The sequence below is a fragment of the Marmota marmota genome, unplaced genomic scaffold (assembly GCF_001458135.2).
Source record: "Marmota marmota marmota unplaced genomic scaffold, marMar, whole genome shotgun sequence".
Taxonomy (NCBI): Eukaryota; Metazoa; Chordata; class Mammalia; order Rodentia; family Sciuridae; genus Marmota; species Marmota marmota.
The window spans coordinates 57,542,470-57,565,806 of record NW_025999900.1 but is presented as its reverse complement, the minus strand read 5'-3'; the positions used below and the strand labels follow the sequence as shown (position 1 = coordinate 57,565,806).

General features: G+C 44.2%; 1 protein-coding gene across 2 annotated transcripts in view; it reads right to left on the bottom strand.

The window, feature by feature from the left end:
- Window positions 1-14,881: 14,881 nt before the first annotated feature.
- Golga5 (golgin A5) overlaps window positions 14,882-23,337 on the bottom strand; it is a 33,644-nt gene continuing 25,188 nt past the window's right edge. Inside the window, exons 9-12 of one of the 2 annotated variants that reach the window (XM_015494933.2) lie at window positions 21,196-21,406; window positions 19,173-19,278; window positions 17,303-17,366; window positions 14,882-15,332 (exon numbers count right to left, since the gene is read on the bottom strand). In XM_015494933.2, the coding sequence (XP_015350419.1) occupies window positions 15,252-15,332; window positions 17,303-17,366; window positions 19,173-19,278; window positions 21,196-21,406 (462 nt within the window). In that variant the 3' untranslated portion in view covers window positions 14,882-15,251. The remainder of the gene's footprint in view (window positions 15,333-17,302; window positions 17,367-19,172; window positions 19,279-21,195; window positions 21,407-23,337) is intronic. The other variant, XM_015494942.2, reaches the window with a different exon arrangement.

Below are 23,337 nucleotides of genomic sequence, written 5' to 3'. Positions count from 1 at the left end.
CGAGAAGATACAATTTGGTGTCTTTCAGGCTGGCAAAAGTTTTAAAAATGTATAATATCCCAGATTAAAAGTGATTCAAGAGACTTGCCAGCTAAATGCAATGTGTGATCCTGCATTTGGATCCTGGATGCCAGGAAACTGTGGAGGACGTTATTGGAACACTTGGTAAAATACTGAATATGGATTGCAAAATTGTGGTATTGTATCAGGGTAAATTTACTGATTTTTATTTTTTATTTTTTTTTGTAATTGTATGTGGTTATGTAAGAGGTTGTTAGGAAAAGCCACATCGACATACCTAAGGTATGATCCAGCAGCCTACTCAGAGGCTCAGAAAGAAAAACTGTGCAGGAGGGAGGAGGTGGCGGAGGAGCCCGAGAAGGAGAACAGGTGGGGAGTTCTCTGCACTCTTCTTGCAAGCTTTCTGCAAATTTAAAATCATATAAAAATGTTTTTTAAAAAGAAAAAAGTTCACGATGCTCAGTGCTGGCAAAGCTTCAGGAAACGGGCAGGCGTTCTGGAGAAGCTCACCTGGCAAGGCCACTTCCAGGTCGCGGTCCGAAGAAAGGACCTCAGAAGGCTGCGTCAGATGTGGCAGATCATGCCATGGAGTAGCACTTGGCCTCGCAAGGACAGAAACTCTGACCTAGGCTGCAACATGGATGACCCCTGAGGACAGTGGGCTAAGTGTAGTAAGCCAGCAACGACACCATGTGATCCCACTTATGGAGTCGTCAAATGCAGAGACAAGGGGAAAGCATAACCCATGCCTCCCAGGGCAGGCAGAGGGGAGCGGAGTTAGTTAGTATTTAATGGCTACAGAGTTTCAGTTTCATGAAATGAAGAGAGTTGTGGAGGGGGGGAGGGCGGGGCGGTGAAGTTTGCAAAATGTGAATGTACTGATGCCCCTGTGCACTTAAAAACAGCTAAAATGTCCAATTTTATGTTCTAGGTATTTGACCACAATAATAAAAAAAAATTAAAGAAAATAACCACGAGTGTGCTCAAAGATCCAGCTAGGAAGATTTGCACAGAAGCCCTAACTATGCAACAACAGATTGATTAAATAGCTCTGGCACATTCCCAGAACAGGACACTATGTAACCCTTGAGATGAGATTGTGAAGCAATGTTTCCTCACATGGGAAAGGGTTGGGAATACATTAAGTCGGGAAAAAAACGGTTTCCAAGACATGATGTTCTGTACCAGTCAAGAAACCAAACTCTAAGAGGGAGACCGGAAGACAGAAGGAACACAGGTGCGCATGCGTGTGCCTTGGAGCCAATGAGCCTGCGTCCGTGTATCCAGTTTTAAGCTTCTTGAGGTCAGGAACCCAGACTTAGTGATCATTATGTTGCCAGTGCCTAGAACAGTGCCTGACACACAGTGAGCACTGGTAAAACTTTGTTTCACAAACACATGAAAAGATATAGAAAAAAGAACCAGTGTTCAAGTTCAAAATGCCCACATCTGTATTTTTGAGTGGTGTGAATGCATGTATCTTAATTTTCATATATATATATATATATTTTTTTTTTTTCCTTTTTCTTTCTTTTGGTCTAAATGTTCTACATACAACATTGATCAACTTTGCAGTAACATATATAAAACAATGGAGGCGATTATTTAAACGATGGTAAGTTAAAAGTAATATGTGGGGGTGGGGTGGGGCTGGGGGGGTGGCTCAGTGGGAGAGGGCTTGCCTTGTTCAATCCTCAACACCACATAAAAATAAATAAATAGATAAAGGTATTGTGTCCATCTACAACTAAATTTTTTTTAAAAAAGTAAAATGTGCAATTACTTAAAACCATGGTAAATTATTTAAAACAATAAATACAAAGCAGTAAAAGAAAAAACAAACCAGCAAGCTCAATCTTAGGGCCCTTGGGTACAGGATCTCTCTGGAATAGAGGTCAAGGTTACTTTAAGCCATCTGGAAATTTTTCCAGCCAATCTTTGAATTGCATCAGTCTCAAGGAGGTGGGAGGGGCCATGACCTTGAGCAAGTCACCAGCACTTTCCCTGGCCTCTGCTTTCCCAATGGATGCAGATAGCATCCTGGACAGAGCCTGTGCTTGTCCACCCTCCCCTCCAAGCATGCCCTGGACGCAGGAGGATGTGGCAGGGGTGGGAAAGAAAGGATTAGTGTCTCCAATTGACAGACAGCTGAGGTCAGGGGGTTGGAGCTAGTGGGCTGCCCACGGGTGGGAGTGGGGGCTGTGGAGGCCTTCCTTGTATCTGTGCCCACCCTGGTCTGATACCCAGGAGCCTGCCCCCAGCCCTGGCACTGCTGCCTCCAACCAGCTGGGACCTTATGGCCCAGAGAGGTGAGACTCACTGTGCGCGCACTCCTGGGAGCCCGGAGAGCTCTGCTTTCAGCCAGGATGATAAAGGCCTGCTCTCCAGTTCTGGCGGGGACCTGTCACTTCTGTGACCCAGGGGATGATTCATAGTTGACTCCTCTCACAGCACAAGAGCCTGCCCAGATCCCTCGGGAAGACACACAGCCTGCGGTTTGCTCATCACAAGATGGTTTTTGACACAACACAGGCTTTGGGAAACTAAAAGACTTTATTTTTTGAGAACGATTTTGCGTTGACACAAAAATTGAGCAGAAAGTACAGAGAGTTCCAGATGCACACTGATCACTCCCCTGCCCATGATTTCCCGTGAACACCTTGCCCTGGTCTTGCCCCTAGGTCACACTCGACGGGCCAGTGTCCTTACATGACCAGGGCCTAAAGTCTATGTTTACAGAGCGCTCTCTCTCTCTCTCTCTCTCTCTCTCTCTCTTTCTTAAACATATTTTTTAGAGTATTTTTTAAATCTTTATTTTGTTTATTTATTTTTATGTGGTTCTGAAGCTTGAACCCAGCGCCTCGCACATGCTAGGCGAGTGCTCTACCGCCGAGCCACAGCCCCAGCCCCTCTCTCTTTTTTAAATTGTAAATGTGTGCAACATAAATTCTACTGAGTCACTGTTCTTAGTGAGCATCTCTGTGGCTTTGAGGATACTCATGCTCTGCACCCATCGCCACCATCCTCCTTACACAATGGAACTCCCAGACCTTTGACAGCAATAGCCCATGGGGTACACTCCTGGGATCTGGACAAAAGTGGAATGACACATGCCCATCACGTTACGACAGAGCAGTTTCACCAACCTGAAACCCCCTGCATCCCACCGACCATCTCTTCCCGAACCTCTGGCAACCACTGATCCTTCCACCATCTCTGTAGCTTTGCCTGTTCCAGAACGTCATATAGAATAGTCCATTGAGATCATTGGACCTACAAGAACCTACAGTCAACAGACCCACAAGAGCACCACTGTCACCCACAGGGTGCATGCACCCTTGCTATGTGCACTCTGTGGGCCTGGACAGATGTACATAATACCCACCACCAGCGTAGTATCACACAGAGCAGTCACCTGCCCTAGAGGAAGCTTTTTGTGATAAATAAATAAATAAATAAACAATGTATTTACTAACATTTGTGTTTTTTAGAAAAGTGGGGGAGAGGCTGGGTGTGGTGATGCAGGCCTATAATCCCAGCGGCTTAGGAGGCTGAGGCAGGAGGATCGCAGGTTCAGAGGCAGACTCTGCAACTTAGCAAGGCCCTAGGCAACCCAGAGAGACCTTGTCTCTAAATAAAACACAAAAATGGCTGGGGTTGTGGCTTAGTCATTAAGCACCCCTAGGTTCAATCAAAAAAAATAAATAAATAAATAAAGTAGGGTAGAGAACATACATTGGATAACAATGAGGGTCAGTGTGGAAGGAAGATTTTCACAATTTCAATGTTACAACCAAGGGAATGTATACCTATTCAGAAGGTAAATAAATGAATACAATGTAAAGTTTAAATAATTCATTTTTCCATTTTCTTTTAACTCAGACTTCAAATATCCCCCTCCAGGACTCTGATGTTGATAGCAGAGTTATCCCCGTGGCCTCCGTGCACAGCGGGTGGCTGGGCCACCACCTCCTCCCAGAACTCCTGTCCTGTCTGGCCTGAGTCTGTCCTGGATGCCCAGGAAGGCCCAGCCCTCCATCTGCCGCCCCAGACCTGCAAGCTGCTCACTCCCCTCCTGCCAACTGAGCATCGTAATTACACGATAAAGACTAATTGCCCATGACTAGGCTCTTCCACAGTCACAGACATTAACCAAAGTCAGGCCTAACAAGCCTCACCATTAATTATGTGTGCTCGCTGCTCTCAGATTTAATTATGCTCCGGCAGGAAGGAGCAATCCATGTATGATGACTAAGGAGACGGAGCTTGCCCCCTTCTTATCAGGTGGCCTGGCAAAGCTGCTCCGAGACCCCTTTCCAGTCACACCCCCACCCCCAGTGAACAGAAGGAGATAGTGGGGGAGGGAGCCTGCATTTATCCTGCACCTACTGTGTGTGGCTGGACCCAGGCATTGAAGAAGACATCATCTCCCCTAATCCTTGCAATCGAGATGGGTCCCCTATTTTGCAGATGGGAAAACAAAGACTCAGAGAGATCAGTGACTTGCCAAGCAACTGGCAGAGCCAGGTCTGGGTGAGTTTTAGGCTCACACTTATTCACTAATCGGTATGGGGGGAGGGTCTTTCCCCAAAGCATTAACAAACATTACTTCACCTTAGGCCCACATGTGTTTATTAGTACCTGAAGCCCAGAGGGGTTTGATGTCACATGGTACACGCCCAGGTAACTGTCCCAGCGGGGCCAAGAAGGCAATGGAGTGGGCAGGTGAGAGGCTGGCTCTCACGTCCATCTGCCTGCGTCATGGCCTCTTGACTGTGCAACCTTGGTCAGGTTACTTTCTCTCCCTACCAGTGGAATAAAACTGGGTAGATGAAATATATACGTGAAAGATCCTTAGCCTAAGGCATGGCATTCCTCTGGGAGGAAGAAGACTTGTTCCTTCTTCCACAGTAGCTTGTGCTTTTCTTTCAGTCACTTGATAGACTAATGAGAAAAACTGGCCCCAATGATGCATGATTTCCCTCTCTGCCTTGTTACGGTGACTTTTTAGCTTCTCCACTAGGGGGTGGAGTCTATTTCCCTAGCTCTGGGGGCTTGGGCTAGGGAGTGACACTGTGCCATTTCTGTGCCTGGTCTTGCTGCTGCTCTTCCCGTGGATCCCTGCCCCTTCCTGTGACCAGCTCAGGCTAGCCTTTTGGATGGTGAAAGACAGAGCCCAGGCACCCCCATCACACCTGCTGATAGCCAGCCAACTCAGACATAGGGCAGAGCCATGTAGACCAGCAGGTAAGCAGTGGACTTGCCAGCTAACTGCAGACCAGGAGCAAGCCCCCATGAGATCAGCTGACCCTGGTGCAGGTCAGCAGATCATCCTACTGACTCATGAGCGATAATATTGTTTTAAGGAACTGAGTTTTTAGTGTGATTTTTGTTACCTGGCGATAGCTAACAGTTACACTCATTTGTGTAACTTATTCTCAGGTAGGAACAGTGTTTGGACCCATTAAGGTCCCCATTTTCCATTTCCTATTGCTTTGGCTTGAGCAAAAGTAGAGAGCTCAGAGCAGCCTGGGACCAAGCTATCCGCAGGTCCTAGGATTTATCCTTCTTCAACTTTTTCCAGAACCTGTTACAACTCAATTCAATAGTCCAATTTTCTTTTGTCTGAAAATGTCTTTATTTTATCCTTATTCTGAACAGATGCTTTTGCTGAATGTAGAATTCAAGGATGACAGTTTTGTTTTCTCAGAATAAGAAAAGTAAACATGCCCTGCCTTCTGGATCCTGTTATTGCATATGAGAAGGCAGCTATCAATCTTCCTGTTGCGGCTTAGAAAGCAGTCTCTGTTTCTTCCTCTTCTGCTCTGAAGATGTCCTCATTGTCTTTGTGTTTAAGCAATGTTATTATGATTTGTCTATGTAAAGTAAATTTATTGGTTTTTTTTTAATCCTTCTGCAGTTTGTTGGACTTCTTGAATCCAAGGCTTGATTTCTGTATTAGTTAGAATAAGTGATGCTAGTTGGGTGCCCTGTTTTTGGATGATGCATGGATGAATGAACCGAGGAAAGAAGAGCGGCTGGCTCCTGAGCCAGCGTGGTGAGGGCAGAGGTGGGCGTGCAGCGGGTGCTGTGTAGCCAGGAAGGGCTGAGGGGTGGCGATGGTGGTGACCAGACCAGGACAGGGGACAAAACCAAGTAAGGAGGGAGTTGGTGGGTGCAAAATGCTGAGTGGAGATGCCATGAGCACCTGGTGTCCTTTTCTCTGTGTAGCACACCTTCATCTGCATTGCGACCAATCTGACTGAAATCTTTGTCTCTGTAACCCGCAGACCCAAGGCTGCTGCTCCTGAGAGCCATCCTCACCCTCAGGATGAAGTGCTCAGCTTGGGGTGGGCTCCGATGGGGTCCCACCAGCTGTGGCTGAACTGTGTGTCCTGAGGACTGAGTGTGGCCTGGTCCGGCTCTCTGCAGGGCTGTCTTTCCCCTGGTTAGTGGCTGTGCACGTCATGGTGAGGGCTACGTGTTCCCCTGGGAGTCCTCTGGTCCATGGGAAGGGGCTGCAGTGGGCAGTGACTGCAGGCTTGGGGGATTGGGGCCTCGGAGCCTCACCTGCAGGTGACACACCAGCAGTGTCGGTCTTGGGAGGGCCCACACTGGGGGAGACCTTTCTCAATCCCCCTCCCGCTCATTATCCATCGTGAGGACACAGCTGTCACTCAGTTCCTCTTTTGCTGGGTCTTCTGGTTAAAATGACCTGATTTTATAAAACATGTTCGAAGAATAAACATAAAAAAATTCTGCCTGACTGGTTATCAAAGACACGAGTATTGACCCCAGGAGATGTGGTGAGGGCTGCTGGATTTGCTAAGCTGTCCTTTTTCAAATTCTAAAACGTTCGCCCTTAGAGCTCACTAAGAATCGGCTCCTGGAGGGTGGGTAGGCTCACACACTCTTTCTGGAGGGCAATTGGGTGGTGTGGAAACAGTCTGGAAAGTGTCTCTACCCTTTAACCCAGAGACCCTGATCCAGGACGTATCCTGGAGCAATTCAAAACAAAGGAAAGACTTTCACTCACAGCTTTTCATCTGAGTATTGTTTTGAATAGTGAAAGATTCTCTCCAAAGTGCCCATACCACAGGGCTGGGACATAGCTCAACGGTGGAGCTCTTGCCTAGCGTGAGCCAGGCCCTGGGTTCCTTCCGCAGAGCCACGAAACTCAGCACTAATGGTAGAGTGAAATTGCAGTGTCCCATTGCTTAATGGGAATATCATGAAACGATTAAAATGGTGGTTAGCAACTTTAAAAATTGTATGGAAGGTCCCGGTGTTGAGCTCTGGGATTCTAAACATCATTTTCCACTAAAAGGAACCAGGTGGATGGTTGTAGATATGGCTGGTTTCAGATCCAGGGCAAGAAAGTATCAGATTAGACTGGAACATTTCGGAGTTCCAGGAAGCAAAGAAATGCTCAAAACTCATGAAGGCAAAATCAAGCCAGCTGAATCTGGGTCAATTTAAGTATCAATAATAGTAATGAGGGGGCCGGGGTGGTGGCTCAGTGGTAGAGTGCTCGCCTAGCATGTGTGAGGCACTGGGTTCTATTTTCAGCACCACATAGAAATAAATTAATTAATTTAAGGCCCATTGACAACTAAAAAAATATTTTAAAATTTTTTTTCAAAAAAAAATAATGAGGTTGATGCATCTCAACAAATTGAATTTTAAAAGAATCTGTAAGTACTCAGAGATAGTGTTTTGAAGAGGGGGAGTAGAGGGAAAGAAAAAGACGAGCCAACAAGACAGAAGGAAGATGGCAGAGTTAGAAAATCACCATTTCAGCTACCAGTGTAATAATTTCCCTAAGGATCATCAAAGCACTCCCCAAACCACGAACGTTCATTGGAGAATAGGAAGTTTGCAAGTTTTTAAGGTGTCACCCTGCCTGCGAGGACATTCACTCACAGCCAAGGGAAGAAGACACTGTTGGGAGGGAGTGATCTCAACCTCTGAACCAAGAGGTCAGACTTCGCATCCCTGGCCTGCGCCTCTTGCATTGATGGAGTGATCCGGGGTCACCTCTGTAACATTCTCCCCGCAAATGTCAAATCCACACCATGGTCCTTCTAAGGGCATGAGATAATCAGCTCACACTCTTCAAGATGCCAACCTGAAGGACCAAAAGAAGGTGGGCAGGGTAGGGGGAGACCGAGACTCCAGATGGGGCAAATGTTAACAATGAAGGAGTCTCAGCGAAGGGCTTGTGGGTGTTCATTGTATTATTTTTTCAACTCTGTAAGTTTGACATTTTTCCTGTCTATATCTTTAACTGTAGTGGAGAGCCTGTGGGAGGTGCTTACTATAATACTGACCCCCGTTATGTCGACAGAATGGCTCATGGAGTTGTTTCTGCAGTTGGACGGGCACTCACAGCAGATGGCTGTGTTTTTTATCTTTTGGCTTCCATTCCTATTTTGGGGTTGGGGGTTGAGGACGGAACCCAGGGCCTCAAGCATTCTAGGCAGGCGCTGTCCTGCTGGGCGGACCTCAGCCCCCACCCCCCTCTCCCACAGCAGCCTGTCATTTCCTTTGGGCCCCCATCCGTCCCTCTTTCCGTTCACAACCCGTGGGCTCAAGTTCTAAGTCGGTGCATCCTGAGCCAATGGACTCTGGCCCCAGGGTGCGTGCTGGGCTGCTGGGAGATAGCTGGGATGTGACTGGAGCAGTGTGGTCACCTTTGGGGAGCCGCCACCTGTGAATCAAGCTGGCACAGAAGGAAGGAGAGCAGTGCCGGGGCTGGTTTCAGACACAACAGAAGCAGGTGAACCCACAGGCTTCCTTTCTGCCCACGCCAGTCAGAGCTGGGTGTCTGTGGCCTGCACCCAGGAGTCCCCCACAGTGTGGGAGTGCACAGACCAGTGTGCTCACTGCCTAACACAGGCCTCAGTCCAGCAGTGGACTTGGGACACCTCACGTGTCCTTGGGGTCAGGAGTCTGGCAGTGTGGCCGGGGCCTCTGTATGGGTTCTCTCGGGTTCCAGCCCAGAGGTCAGTCGGGCCTGTGGTATCAGCTTGCTGCTCGCCTGGACCCTCCTATACACATATACATCTACAATTGGGAAGAAAAGGCGGGACTTTATTTTCCATGATTAGGGACTCTTGCTCTAATAATCAGAGAAACTAAAGTGATGTGAAATGTTTTTAGGGGCAGTGTTATGGCTAAAATTAAAGCAAACACTCTTGTTCACCTCCTGCAGAAAGGCGAGTTCCTGCCTGGGTGGCTGGTGGGGCGATGGCTCCCAGGGCCCAGACCTCAGGCAGATGTAAGCGGGGACACACACCTGTGTCCTCTCCGGCTGGCGGAGAGCAATTGCCTCCCATCAGCACATCTGGCCTCGCCCCAGGACTGAGCGTTATTTGAAAAAAACATAGCAGGTTTTCTCCAGCGACTAAAAGCTCCTGGGAGGGTTAGCCAAGATGTGAAATCGGAGCCCACGCGTCAGACAGGTTTGAGAAACTGCCTTGTTTTGAAACCAAAGAGTCCAAACCCATGGCGACGTGGAAACAAACAAAAGATACGTGTGATCCCACTGGTAAGTCGTTGAAGGACCAGGGTGCATCGCAGAACCTGTTTGTTTGTAAAATTAAATTGACCAGGTGGCGCCTCGCTGAGTCAGCTGGCCAAGGAGCGGCCTTGACTTGTGGTCACAACAAACAGTAAACAGAACACAGGCTCCCGAGGTCAGGTGTGCGGAGCTGGAGGCAGCGCTCAGAGACGGTCCTCCGGGGCTGTGTCTGGTGATGGTGAAGGAAAAGGAGCCAGCCTGGGTGGACACTGTCCAACAGGGGCAGTGAGTTACTGAGGACCTCAATAATATTACTTAGGAAGAGGGTAAATGGGGCTAATTCTCTTCCTGGGGGAGCAGCAGTTACCCAGAAAGGAGCCCGGGCCTGGAGGGGTGATTAGTGCTTTCTGTGCCTACGAGAGTGGCCTTGTCAATGTCGTGTTCTGAGTACTGCTTATGTTCTGCAGGGAACAGGGCCGACGGGTTGTCAGGGGGGCTGTTTTCACTTTCTCAGTCTCATTCCACTTTAAAATAAGACCAACACCGAGTGCACTTTGCAGCTTCGAAAAATGCCCTTTTTCCGATGGTGGCCTTTTCTCCAACTTTACGGAGGAAGCGAGGGTGGGAGATGTCAGGTCTCCTGCCTCGCACCACAGCTAAAAAGCCAGCCGGCCAGAGGACAGCAGCAGCCAGCTTCAAGGTTCTTTTTGATATCACATTATTGTTTCTCATTTGTCCTGGTTTTGTAAAGTGATCGTTCATTCCACAAATCCACCTTGAGTTTTTACTAAGTGCCTTCTACCAATCTAGGTTCTAGATAGAATAATAATAATAATAATAATAATAATAATAATAATAATAATACAAGCCTAGAGTCCAGCAAGAGTGACAGAGACTGAAGAGGCAATTAATGAAGCCCAGGTTTTATGACTGGGGGCTCCTGTGTGCTGAGGGCACTTAGACCTGAGAGGGACAGTATTAGTATCCTACTGCTGCTATAACAAGTTACCACCCATTGTGGCTTGAAAAACAGAGTTCTGGAGGTCAGTTCTGAAGTCTCACTGGGCTAAGATCAAGATTTGGGCAGAGCTGCATTTCTTCTGGAAGCTCTGGGAGAACCCCTTTCCTTGGCTTTCCAGCTTCTAGAGTCTGCTTGCATTCTTTGGCTCCTGGCTCCTGCTTCCCTGTTATAGTTTGGGTATGAGGTGTCCTCCAAAGCTCCTGGATTAATGCAGGAATGTTCTGGGTGAGATGATGGGCTTGTGAGAGCTGTCAGCTTGACCATCCTACTGGAATGGACTGTAGGTGGTGTGCGGAGTCTGGCTGGAGGAGGCCACTGGGGTCGTGCCCTCGCAGGGTGCCTCCTCCATGAGGACCCTTCCCTACTCTCCCTGCTTCCCAGCCTCCATGAGCAGACTCCCTTGGCCACACCCTTCTGTCCCAATGTGCTGCCTCAACTGGGTCCAGAGCCATGGACTTGGCCAATCATGGACCGAGCCTCTGAAATGGGAGCCAAAATGAACTTTCCCTTGCCTAAGTTGTTCTGTCAGGGTTTGGTCACGGGGTGAAATCTGCCTGACACACTCTGCCTCTAGGCCAGCCACATGGCTCCGACCTCCACTTCCCCTGCCACGTCTTCTCTGGCTCTTCTGCTGCCCTCTTCGATGTGTTCCCAAGACACAGGGGACAGCCCTTCTGCTAGGGAAGGACACACGTGGCTGGCTTATGCCATGGCAACACGGTCCTCCGGTCTCAGGGGTCACCACGGGTGAGGACTTACTTTTCGTCAAGCTGTCTGTCCACTGTAGACATGCCCCAGGACTTCCTCACTCAGGATCTGGGCAGAGGAGGGACATGCTGGACTCATGGAGAAGGGACAAGTTGGGTGGAAAGACCTGAGAGGACCGAGCCTCGGCTTAGGAACAGCACCCGTCCCCTCTGCGGGCATTACACTGGTGACAACAACTCACTTCTTGGAGTGTAGACCAAAACCTGGTGAATGGCCTATACCAAGCTGCACTGGATAAGGCCAGGAACCAGGTCTCTGCCTTATCATTCCAGCTTGTGTTTCTTTCTTTCTTTTTTTATTTTTTAGTTATGGGTGGATGTAATATCTTTGTTTATTCATTTTTATGTGGTGCTGAGGATTGAACCCAGTACCTCATATGTGCAAGGCAAGCGCTGTACCACTGAGCCCCAGCCCCAGCCCGTGTTTCTAGACCATTTTTCCATCACTATTCTCCATAAAACCTTAAACCACAGGTGTACTGTATCTCTGCACGCATCCTGCACTTTACATACCATAGCAATAAGATATTTTTGCCCTCCTAAAAACTAATGTTCCTCCACGCAGGGTGGGCCCTGTTCTAGACCTGATCATATTTAAAGTTTTAATTATGTCTTGGAGTCCACTGACTTAAAACCATGTTTGTGAATTAAAGAAAATTCTACCAGTTGCTAAGTTTGTATGCATAAATGTCACCACTGAGTCAAACTCAGTGTGACTAGTGCTACAGGGCAAAAAGTAAAGACAGGAGCATTGCAGTGGGTCCAGAGGGAACGTAATGTCACATTAGGAAATAACTGCCTTGTATTCAGGTGTTGCTTAGCTTCTCCCTGTTTTAAGGCAGTGGTTCCGAGGCAGAGGGGGTTACTGTACAGAAAAGAGAAGGGAAGAGTCCAGAGTCCTTACACTGGTGGACAGGTCCTCATAAGACCAGCTACACACACCCTCCCCGCTCAGTCATTCCCTTCTGACCACACAGGCCTTGCTGTCCCGGGCCCCGAGCATAGCAAGCACACTCCCATCGAGAGGACTGTGCCTCTTACTAGAAAGCCCATCCCTTTACTCAGGCCCTGCCCAAGTGCCACCTCCTCAGACAGGACCTTCCTTGTCACCCTGCTATCTCACTCCACATCCTTGCACATTTTATTTTTTCTTCATAGGATTTTACACTGAGTGACAGGCTGTGTGCATTAGCCTGCCCTTCCTACCTAATTGCAAGCTCCATAAGGAAAGGGACCTCTGTCCACCACTTTGTCCCTGCCCCTAGCAGTGGCCAGTGCTCAGGGCCCTCAGAATTTAGCTCACTTTGTAGTTTTACTGTGGCTTAAAATCATTTTACCACACATCCTTTTTCCTTTCAGTATCTTCATAAATATGGCTCCTCTATGACACGGTTGATGTTCAAGTGCTCTTACGTAAGTTCTGCTCATTTGGAGGGATAATTTGAGTCTGTCAGGGAAGCCCATCATGGATCAGAAGTGTGGAAGTTCAGGATCATTTAATCCACATTCTCTCTCAGGAACCAACAGGAATACTCTTCTCAACATGTGCTGATGAGTGGCTGGAGCAGCATCTCAGCTCTTCCTTCTGGCCAATCATAGCTCAAAGTCCTTTAGTCCTTGACTAGCTCTCTCCTCCTTCCATCCAGATCAAGAGGCTGACCCTGATCAGCCCCAGCACTCAGCAGGCCTCTTGCAATAGGGAGCTGGAGCCTGTTGAGGCCCAGTTAAGCAGTTTCCCTGCCCAGCCTACAGCAAGAGCTGAATGTCAGGCTTCTTAAAATACAGCTGGACCCCTGGCCCCGCATTCTCCTCCCTCATCTGCCCAACTAACAGGGTGAGCCTGGTCCCACCACACTTTAACAAAATCCATGCTTTTCCTGAGGTTTTTGTCCTGTGGTGATAGAAATTGTGGTTTTCACAAAGCATAATTTCAAGAGAAAGGAAATTTTATTTGGTTTGCTAGGCAAGCGCTCTACTACTGAGCTACATTCCCAGCCCAAGAAAGGAAAATTTAAAATAATCTCACTTTCCAACTGACACCTGAATATACAGAGCTGCGCAGGAACTCTGCTACCACGTGTGTGCGCATATACACACATCTATTTATTTTACATACCTTTAAATGAATACACCGGATTGAGAAGAATACCTATTTAATTCTTGTACAAGCCCTTTAATTAGGTCAAGGTTTCATGTGCTCTGAGGATAAGTGAATGGTAACACTTTAAAATTCTCCAGTTTGTTAGTGGTCAAGAATAATGAAACCAAAATTCAATTAAAGATATAAGTAACTACAGAAAAATAATCCTGGAAACACTCCATCTATTTCCAGTGTCAAGAATGTGTAAAGACTGAACAAGATTCACAGACACCCCCACAAAAGCCAGGAGGACACACACAGAGATGGACCGCCTGGCAGTGCACAGTGCTGAGGCATGGTCTGTGTTCCATTTAAGTACATCACATTCCATTTTTAAGGAATGTTTCCAAATTAGAAGAGACAGCAAGAGAGAAACCCTTCAAAACATCAGCAGGACTAAACTCTTGTTTTATTGTTTGAGATCACACCTGACTTCACAGACTGTTGTCATTCCCAACCAAGAACCCTGCACAAATTCTATGGAGATTTAGGAATGTTCTACACCAACCCCTAGTATTTATTTTACATGATGTGGAACCTTTTCATTCATGACAAGTTGAAGAAAAAGCCCCCACACACCTACCCTGACCTTTAAAACTTTATTTTATGATAAAAAATAAGAAAAACACACATGCCATAATGTGCCAAGGCTTTCAAAGGACTTATAGGCTTCCGTGTGGATTAGTGTCATGGTCGTGATATGGTTAGGAATAAAACTGGTCAGGTTGTCAGTTAGGTACCCTAACCCTAACTCCCTGATAGGGAGGAATACTCCTCGACAGCCAAGAGCCACATGTATTATTCACATGTGAAGAGGCCACCAAACCTCAACTGACAAAATAACTTAAGAAAAGCAAAGTCAAACAGGTATTATAGCAGACTGAAGGAAAATGACTCTCCTCAGAGGACAACTCTGGTATCTCTGCACTGAAATGAAAGCGTACAGTTGCTAGAACAGATCTGTTCCTGCGTGCGACAAGCAGGGGCTGTGGATGCCATAAATTAACCCAAGGTATAGGCTGGAGAAACGGAAAAGAGGAGGAAGTCAATGGAGTGTATACAAGAGTCTAAGGAGGACGGCATGGGATGGAGGGGGCCTCCTGCTCTGGATGGAAGAAGGGAGAGCAAGGTCCTCAAGCAAGAGCTTCCTCTGGGGAGCAGCAGCAATTCTCTAAGGTCACTTAGGAGTTATTTCAGCTGTGATTTCAGGCTCCACTCAACTGAAATCCATCTGCAAAGGTCTTATTTATTTAATGGGGATGAAAAACCATTATTTAAAAAAGAAAAAATGCACAGTAAATTTTATTTATATATTTATAAAAAGATTTACACCAGTCAGGTCGTTAACATGTAAAAAGTAAATCTCTATCTGCAAAGTTAAATATATGAAAATACAAAGGCACACTGAATTACCAAAAAAGAAAACTTTTTATTTTTATCACTAAATACAATTTCCTTGATTATAACCCATAATCAGTGTCACCTAAAATACAGGGAGGTCTGTACAAAGGTGAGCAACCCCAGTATCTACATATATTAAGACCATTGGACTCAAAAAGCAGAGCTGAGCTTGTTGAATTATGTCTGTTTTAGAAACTCTTACCATTTGAAGGAAACAAGAGGGAGATTTAGGTAGCAGAGTAGTTATATAATAACTTAAAAAGTTAAAAGCTGTAGTGATAAAACCATCTTGTGCACCCTCCTCAGCAGTTTAAGCAACTGGCCTTCCCGCAAACTCCAGGTTTAGTCAAAGACCATCAGCAAAACAACTGGGCTCTTTCATTTGCCATACGGTTGGTCATGGTGCATTTCTGGTGTGTAAGTCAACAGGACAATCATGACCCAGAGGTGAAGCAAAGCCTAAAAATGGGGGAAAAAACAACAAACAATGTATAAATAAATCAAGTCTTTCCCTCAGGCCCACTGAGTAGTGCACTGAGGGAAGGGCAGTGCCTCCTGTCTCAGCACCCTTGTGGAGGCACCAGATCTCAAACAGCAGAGCTCTATACATGTTTACTGGATGAATAATGAAGGAACAAATGAACAACTACAGGAGCTCAGTGCAGGAGGGTCATCAAGAGGTGCTACGCCCACAGACTTCTCAGCGAAGAGCAGTCAAGCCCTGAGCTTCAACACCTTCCCAACACGCACACACCAGAGCGCAGACAGCCAATCAGGGGATCATGCAGAATAGAAGGCAGGATTAAAATCGTTAGATATACAGGGAGTTGACTGAAAGACTTAGTGAAGAGGAGATGGGGAAATATTCTTTTATTTTTGGTACCAGGGATTAAACCCAGGGTCGCTTAACTACTGAGCCACATCCCCAGCCCTTTTTGTATTTGATTCTGAGACAGGGTCTCACTGAGTTGCTTAGGGCCCAAGTTGCTGAGGCTGGCTTTGAACTAGCGATCCTCCTGCCTCAGCCTCCCAAACTGTTGGGATTACAGACATGCACCACTGTGCCTGGCTGGGAAAATGTTCTTTTTTGTGTGTGTAGATGGACAGAAAACTTTATTTGTTTATGTGGTGCTGGTGAGGATGGAACCCAGTGCCTCAAATGCTAGGCAAGTGCTCTACCACTTTCCCCAGCCTTGGGAAAATATTCTTGACAGGAGTAATGTGTCAGTGTCACGGGCTGATTTAGGGCATATATGCAATCCAGTGACAAATCTCTTCTAATTCCCCCAAGGTAATGCTGAAATGATGTGACAGGCTTCCTTAATGCCTCATCACCTTGGAGTGTTTGACATGTGGCATCACATGCTGGCAGATGGTATCTGTGTCTCTGAAAAACTCTAACACCTGGGAACTGGTCCCAGTGGGGTGTGTTCTGAATCCTTTCTGATGCCATTCTTTTTTTTGGTTCTCCCCATCCTCCCTCCTTTTTTTTTTTTTTAATTTAATTTTATTATTTTTTTAATTTTTTATTGTTGGCTGTTCAAAACATTACATAGTTCTTGATATATCATATTTCACACTTTGATTCAAGTGGGTTATGAGCTCCCATTTTTACCCCATCCTCCCTCCTTAAAAACTTTTTATTTAGAGGAAGAATTCTTCCCTCTAGTGGTTCACATGGAAATTTCTTTTTAAGTAGATTTTTATTTCTTTTCAAGAAATCAGCCCATCTTAATTCAACCCAATCATTATGAGACACACCCAGCCAGCATTGTGAGCGGGCTTTTGAGGCACACAAGACATATGCAATGGCATTCTGACCCACTTGACCATCTTATTAAAGCTTAGAAATCTGGAGGGAAGAACTGGGATTTGGCTCAGTGTGGAGTGCTTGCCAAGTATGTGTGGGACCTCACGTTCCATCCCTAGCACCACAAATAAGTAAATGAATAAACAAACTTAAAAAAAAAAAAAAAGAAAAAGAAAAAGAAAAATCTGGAAGGAAATATATGAGCTTTGACATCTGTTTAGAAAACAAAGCAAAACACATGAAAATAATTTAAGCAACTTTATAACATCAAGATAAAAAGGCAACTAATAATTTTTACTGTACTTTTATCAGTATAGGGGCTTAAAATGGAGGTAACTATTAAACTGCACTTAAATTTTATTTGTTGGAAAAGCCTTTGAACAATTTATGTTCTAGACATAATGAACTGTTTACTTAAGAAATAAAGTATTTTTTCTTTTCTTTCTTTTTTTTTGGTATAGTGCTGGAGCAGAACCCAGGGCTTCAGGGATGCTAGGCAAGTGCTCTACCAGAGCTACACTACAGCCCTAAGGAAAGAAAACTTATTACCAAAAATAAGAGTTATTCTCTTTCAAAAGTGACTGCTAAAATATCAACAAGACCGGCAGCTGTTACTTACCATATAGATGATTACAAACACTCGAGCTATGGGGTATCTTCGGAGAAAAATTCCCAGACGAATACTGTGCAAACAGGGGAGAGAGAGAAGATAATTACATGTAAAGACAAATCTTTCTGTTATTATTATTTAATAATTTGGCAAATCAAAACTATTTATATAGTCATCATAGAAAGATGATTTTTACAGTAAATTGTTAAATGGTTACTTCAGATAACCACATAGAAATGTCATAGTTATTATTTGGGTTTTGGCTGTTAAACTTTAGCATAAGGTATTTCTATTAATTCTATAACCACAAATACAGAAGGTAAACTTGGTCCCTCTCTAAATAATTTTTCTATTAGGAACAAAAGAAGTTATAAAAGATGAGGCAAGCCACATGGAAAAGGAGAGTCTGGTTGGTATTAACTGGTAAACAGCTAATCTGGAAGCTTTTGTGTGGATATGTGCTTTCAAAGGATGAGGCTGTAGACACTCAGTGAACACCTGAGTAGACGGGTGGAAGCCTGTGACGTCCTGACCATGTTACCCACACCCTGCCCTGTTCAACATTCTCTCCCTATTAAGATGGACGCATGTATAAACAACTTTCTGCTTTTTTTATTGGCACCAGCACAACACATTGCACTACATATGCTAAATAAATGAAGAGTTGAAATTCATGCACTTAGTTTGGAGAGAATTACTATGGCATCCTACTCTAAGAATCTTAGTATATCATTCTTATTATTTTTAATAATATAGCTCTATTCTGACAAGAAAGGTCAGAAAAGACTACTATATTATATAAAATTTATTAACTTATTATTTTTAATAATATAGCTCTATTCTGGCATTCTGAACCACTTGACCATCTTATTAAAGCTTAGAAATCTGGAGGGAAGGACTGAGATTTGGCTCAGTGGTGGAGTGCTTGCCAAGTATGTGTGGGACCTCATGTTCCATCCCTAGCACCACAAATAAGTAAATGAATAAACAAACTTAAAATTATTATATTATATAATAATTTATAAACATCAAGAAGCAAAAGTACATAGGTTATTTAGATATGAACTTTATCAAGGCTATATACAAACTGCTAAAACATTTCTCAATTAGGTGGATGTTTGCTAGTGCAAAAAATTTATACGTAAATATAATACTATATACATTTTATGTATTCTTTATGTGCTTTGAATAAAAATATCCTGTTCAGTTAGATACAGCAACATATTTTCTTCTAGCCATACATAAAGTAGTGGGATAAAACATTCAAATGGATAATTTTACATGAAGGAGAGGCTTTCTCAATGAGATTCAATGAGAACTAGTTGTACCAAGAAGAGAAATGGCCAGGGTTAGAAATTTCCAATAAAGTGTAGGCACTGGCAGAACTCTTTAAGCAACTTCATGGCACTGAAATATCACAAAAGAAGTCCGGTTAATGTCACTTGAAATTTCAGCTCTGCTGGATGGGACTCAACTGTGACTGTACCCACTAGAAGGCATTTTTTTTTTTTTTTTTAAAGAGAGATGGGGGGAATCTTTTTTGTTGTTGTTGTTTGTTTTGTAGATGGACACAATACATGCCTTTATTTTTTTTTTTAATGTGGTGCTGAAAATCGAACCCGGGTCGTGCCCATGCTAGGTGAGCTCTCTACCGCTGAGCCACAATCCCAGCCCATAGAAGGCATTTTTTTAAAAAAAATTTTTTAATATTTATTTTTTAGTTCTCGGCGGACACAACATCTTTGTTTGTATGTGGTGCTGAGGATCGAACCCGGGCCGCACGCATGCCAGGCGAGCGCGCTACCACTTGAGCCACATCCCCAGCCCTAGAGGGCATTTTAAAAACAGTTGATCATTCATCCTGACAGGTACTGCTTACCTAAACTGGTCAATGGAACTAGCCGCTTTGCGAACTTTTCCATACATTCCTGCTAGGTTAGTTTCTGCATCATTAAAAAGAACAGGAACATTTCGCAAACGTGTGCCTATTTAAATAAAAAAATAGATTAATGTACTGACACCAAAAGCAACATCCTAAGAAAATTACAGTTGGAAATATATTATACGTGGATGGAATTCTCCAGGCCAGCCTTCTAAGCATCATATGCAAAGTAGATGAGACCATGAAGACAAGAAAGATAAATTCAATTACAGAAAATGTTTAAACTTCCATATACACAAAAATAAAACAAATAAAAATGAAGAAAATAATTTTAGCAAAAATCAAAGTTTATGAATATCCAGTGTGGTGAGAGCCTGAATGGCCTTTGCTCCTGTGCCACAGTCTCTGTAGGATACTGAGGACTCTGACTCCCAAGTTCTTACCTCTAGTCCTGACTCCCCCTCTCAACCTACCCTCTGCCTGTGCACCTCCTTCAGGATGTCTGAGGGACACCTCAAATGCTTCAGGCCCAACACTTCGGACGTGACATCCCCTGCTGACCTTCCCCTCCTGGCATTTTCCGTGACCTAGAATGTGACATCTGCTCAGGCCAAAACCCTTCACTCCTTTCTCTCCAACTTCACAACCAATCCGGCAAATCCTGTCAGCTCAACTGACCCCCACAATCCAATTTTGGTTGAAATCACCATTTCTCATATGAACCGATACAATGGCTTCCCTAATCCCCCTGCCCCAGGCCTTAGCCCTCTGCAGTCCATTCTTTGCATTTACTTCTTATAATGCAGAGCTGGGAATCACCTCCAAGGCCCTGTGCATACTGGGCAAGTGCTCTACCACTGAAGCACACCCCCAGCCTGAGTCACTTGAATGTAGCAGCCATAGGCATCCTGATAAAATGTAACTCAGATCAGAGGTGCTCAAGAGCCTCAATGGCTTCCTACTTTGTTCATAAAGAGTCCTTACGCAGGCCTACAGAGCCTCCTGAAAGCTTTCTGAATTCATCAAACACTTCTTTTGCCCTCACCCAGCTGCACTGGATTCCTTTCTGTTCCTGAAATATCTAGGAACACACCTGCCTCAGGACCTTTGCATCTGTTCTTTTCTCTGCTTGCTTTTCTCTATAGGCTCCTTAGAGTTCACTTCTTTTCCTCCTCTGGGACTTACGTGCTGCTTTTCAATGAGACCTTCTTTGACCACTCAAACTATGATTTCCTCCCCACACTGTTTCTCTTTAAAAATTGTTTTTTGTTAAAGAATTTTTAAGTCATAGAACAGAAAGATTTGCTGAATGACTGCATGTACAATTTCTAAGATTAAAAATCTGATCTGCTGCCAGGTGTGGTGACACACGCCTGTAATCCCAGTGGCTCAGGAGGCTAAGATAGGAGGATCGCTAGTTCAAAGCCAGCCTCAGTAATGGTGAGACGCAAGCAATTTACTGAGACTCTGTGTCTAAATAAAATACAAAATAGGGCTGGGGAGGTGGCTCTGTGGTTGAATGTCCTTGGGTTCAATCCCCAGTACCAAAAAAAAAGAGAAAAATCTGATCTGCAGATGCTTATACTGGCACATTATCTTTGAATATGTATTCTGGGAAATTATAGATCCCTCTTTTAAAACCATAAAGCATGGATGAATTTCTGTGAATTGCATATCACCTTTAATACTCATAATTATTTATTAAAACAAATTGTGCTTTAAGTTCCCTAAGAGCCCCTCTCTATGAGTTATCTACTTCATCAGCAGCATCTTGTTAACTATCTTATGTATCTCAGCATGATGACCAGTCTTCAGGCCTTCTTTCTCCTCGCCCAACACCTGTAAGGACATTCCTTAGTCCACTACCCATCTTACTATGCTCACACTGTAGCACACAGCTCAGGTCTCACTTCAGAAAGTACTGGGTTCTTCATGGAATAAAGTTTCTTTTCAAACAACAATCGCCTTTCTGTAGTTTTTCAAAACCATGTTTGCCTGCTGTGTTCTTTTTGTGGGTTACCTTCTCCATTCTCAATTCCAGACATGCTGACGGGACACGTGGAGGCAGAGCTCATCTGTTGTTCGAGGCGTTCCAGCTGAAACACCAGGGAGTTCTTTTCTGTGCTGAGACTCTCCAGCATGGTCTGCTTTTGGATGAGGGTCTCTGTTAGCTGATGGAGTCGACTTTCTAACTCGGACTGACTGCTGTTACTTAAAGTTTTATTGGTAAGCTGAAAGACAAAGCATTCGTAAAATTATCACACTAAATTAAAGTAAAACAATATACAAATCACATTACTACATTTTCACGTATATATTGTGGCATTAACTATTTTTCCAAAACTCTAAAATGATTCACTAATGTCTACAGAAGCAATTTTCAAACTGTATCGACTGATGAATTTGGTAGTTCAAAAATGAGCACTCAAAAAGTTAACAGAACAGAATGGGATGTTTGCTGACATTCACATATCATAGTATGTGAGGGTACTATGTTGTGAAATTCTTTTTGTGTGTGTGTGTGTGAATGCACGTGATACTGGCACACATGCAAACGGTTTTTTCTACTGTGGTATAGGGCAAAGGGCATACTCCTAGGTTCTCATCTCTATTCTGCAATTTTCTAGCTATTTGACTTTAGACAAAAAAGAGAATTTCCAACACCATAGATAACCACTGTTCTGATTTCTATCATCAGAATTTGGTTTTGCCTATTCTTGAATTTCCTATAAATGAATCATACAGTACGAATGCTTCTGTGTGAATATTTTTTAAAAAAGATTTGTCTAAATTGTTACAAAAGTAGTTTTCTTGTGTAACAACTACTGCTAAGTGTGTCACAACTTGCTTATCCATTTTTCTGCTGATGGAGATCTTGGATATGTCCAGTTTCTGGCTACTTAAAAACACACACATTATGACAATTCACGTCATAATGTGGACATCCACCTTCAGTTACATTGAGTCAGTGTCTACAGTCATAGGGAGAAGCACGTTAACCCCGTCAGAAATAGCCACCACTCCACAGTGGTCATGCTACTGAGTGTCCCCAGGGCATGTGAGAGTTCTAGTTGTATTATATCCTCACCAACAAGTGGCACCGCCAACCTTTAATTTTTGCCATTCTAGAGGGTGTGGAGTGGTGCAGCTGATGATCTGGAGCACCCACTCTTGGGCTCCTCTGACCCTCCCTGCATCTTCCTTTGTGAAGCTCTCAATAGCCTTCCACCTGCTAAAAAAACGGTTGTGGGTTGTGTGTCTTTTTATTATTAGTAAGAACTTTCTTTTACCCCCATTACAAATCTTTTGTCAGATATACTGCAAATCTCTTCCAACCTGTGGCTTGCTTTCTTTCATTTTTGTACTCATATCTTTGATGAGCAATTTTAACTTTTTAAGAAATTCCTTTATTTTTTTTAAATGGGCCTTTATTTTGTTTATTTATCTATATGCGGAGCTTAGAATCGAACCCAGTGCCTCACACATGCCAGGCAAGCACTCTACCACTGAGCTACAACCCAGCTCAGCAATTTTAATTTTGATCAATTCCAGTTTATCTTTTTTTTAAATTTTTGTTTTTTAGAGAGAGAGAGAGAGAGAGAGAATTTTTTAATATTTATTTATTTTTTTTGGTGGGCACAACATCTTTATTTTACTTTTATGTGGTGCTGAGAATTGAATCCAGCGCCGCATGCATGCCAGGCGAGCGCGCTACCGCTTGAGCCACATCCCCAGCCCAAATATTTATTTTTAGTTTTAGGTGGACACAATGTCTTTATTTTATTTTTACGTGGTGCTGAGAATTGAACCCAGTGCCTCACGCATGCTAGACGAGCTTGCTACCACTTGAGCCACAACCCCAGCCCAATCTCTTTTTCATCTACATTTAAATGCTTTTTGTGTCTTCTGAAGAAATTCACCTTCCTCTAAATTGTAAAGTTTCTTCTATGTGTTATAGCTCAGGTCTGGCTTTTTCAAATTAATTTTTGTTAATTTCACAAGTCTAGTTAGGTGATGGGAGCAGTAATTTTTAAAGAATAAAAAAATTCAAACTGGAACCTACTTGTTAACAAACATATTGCTCTCCCAGAGGCCCAAAGGCAATAGGATAAGCAGAAATAGCATTTTTCATTCACTTAAAATAAACCTCAACGTATGAGGT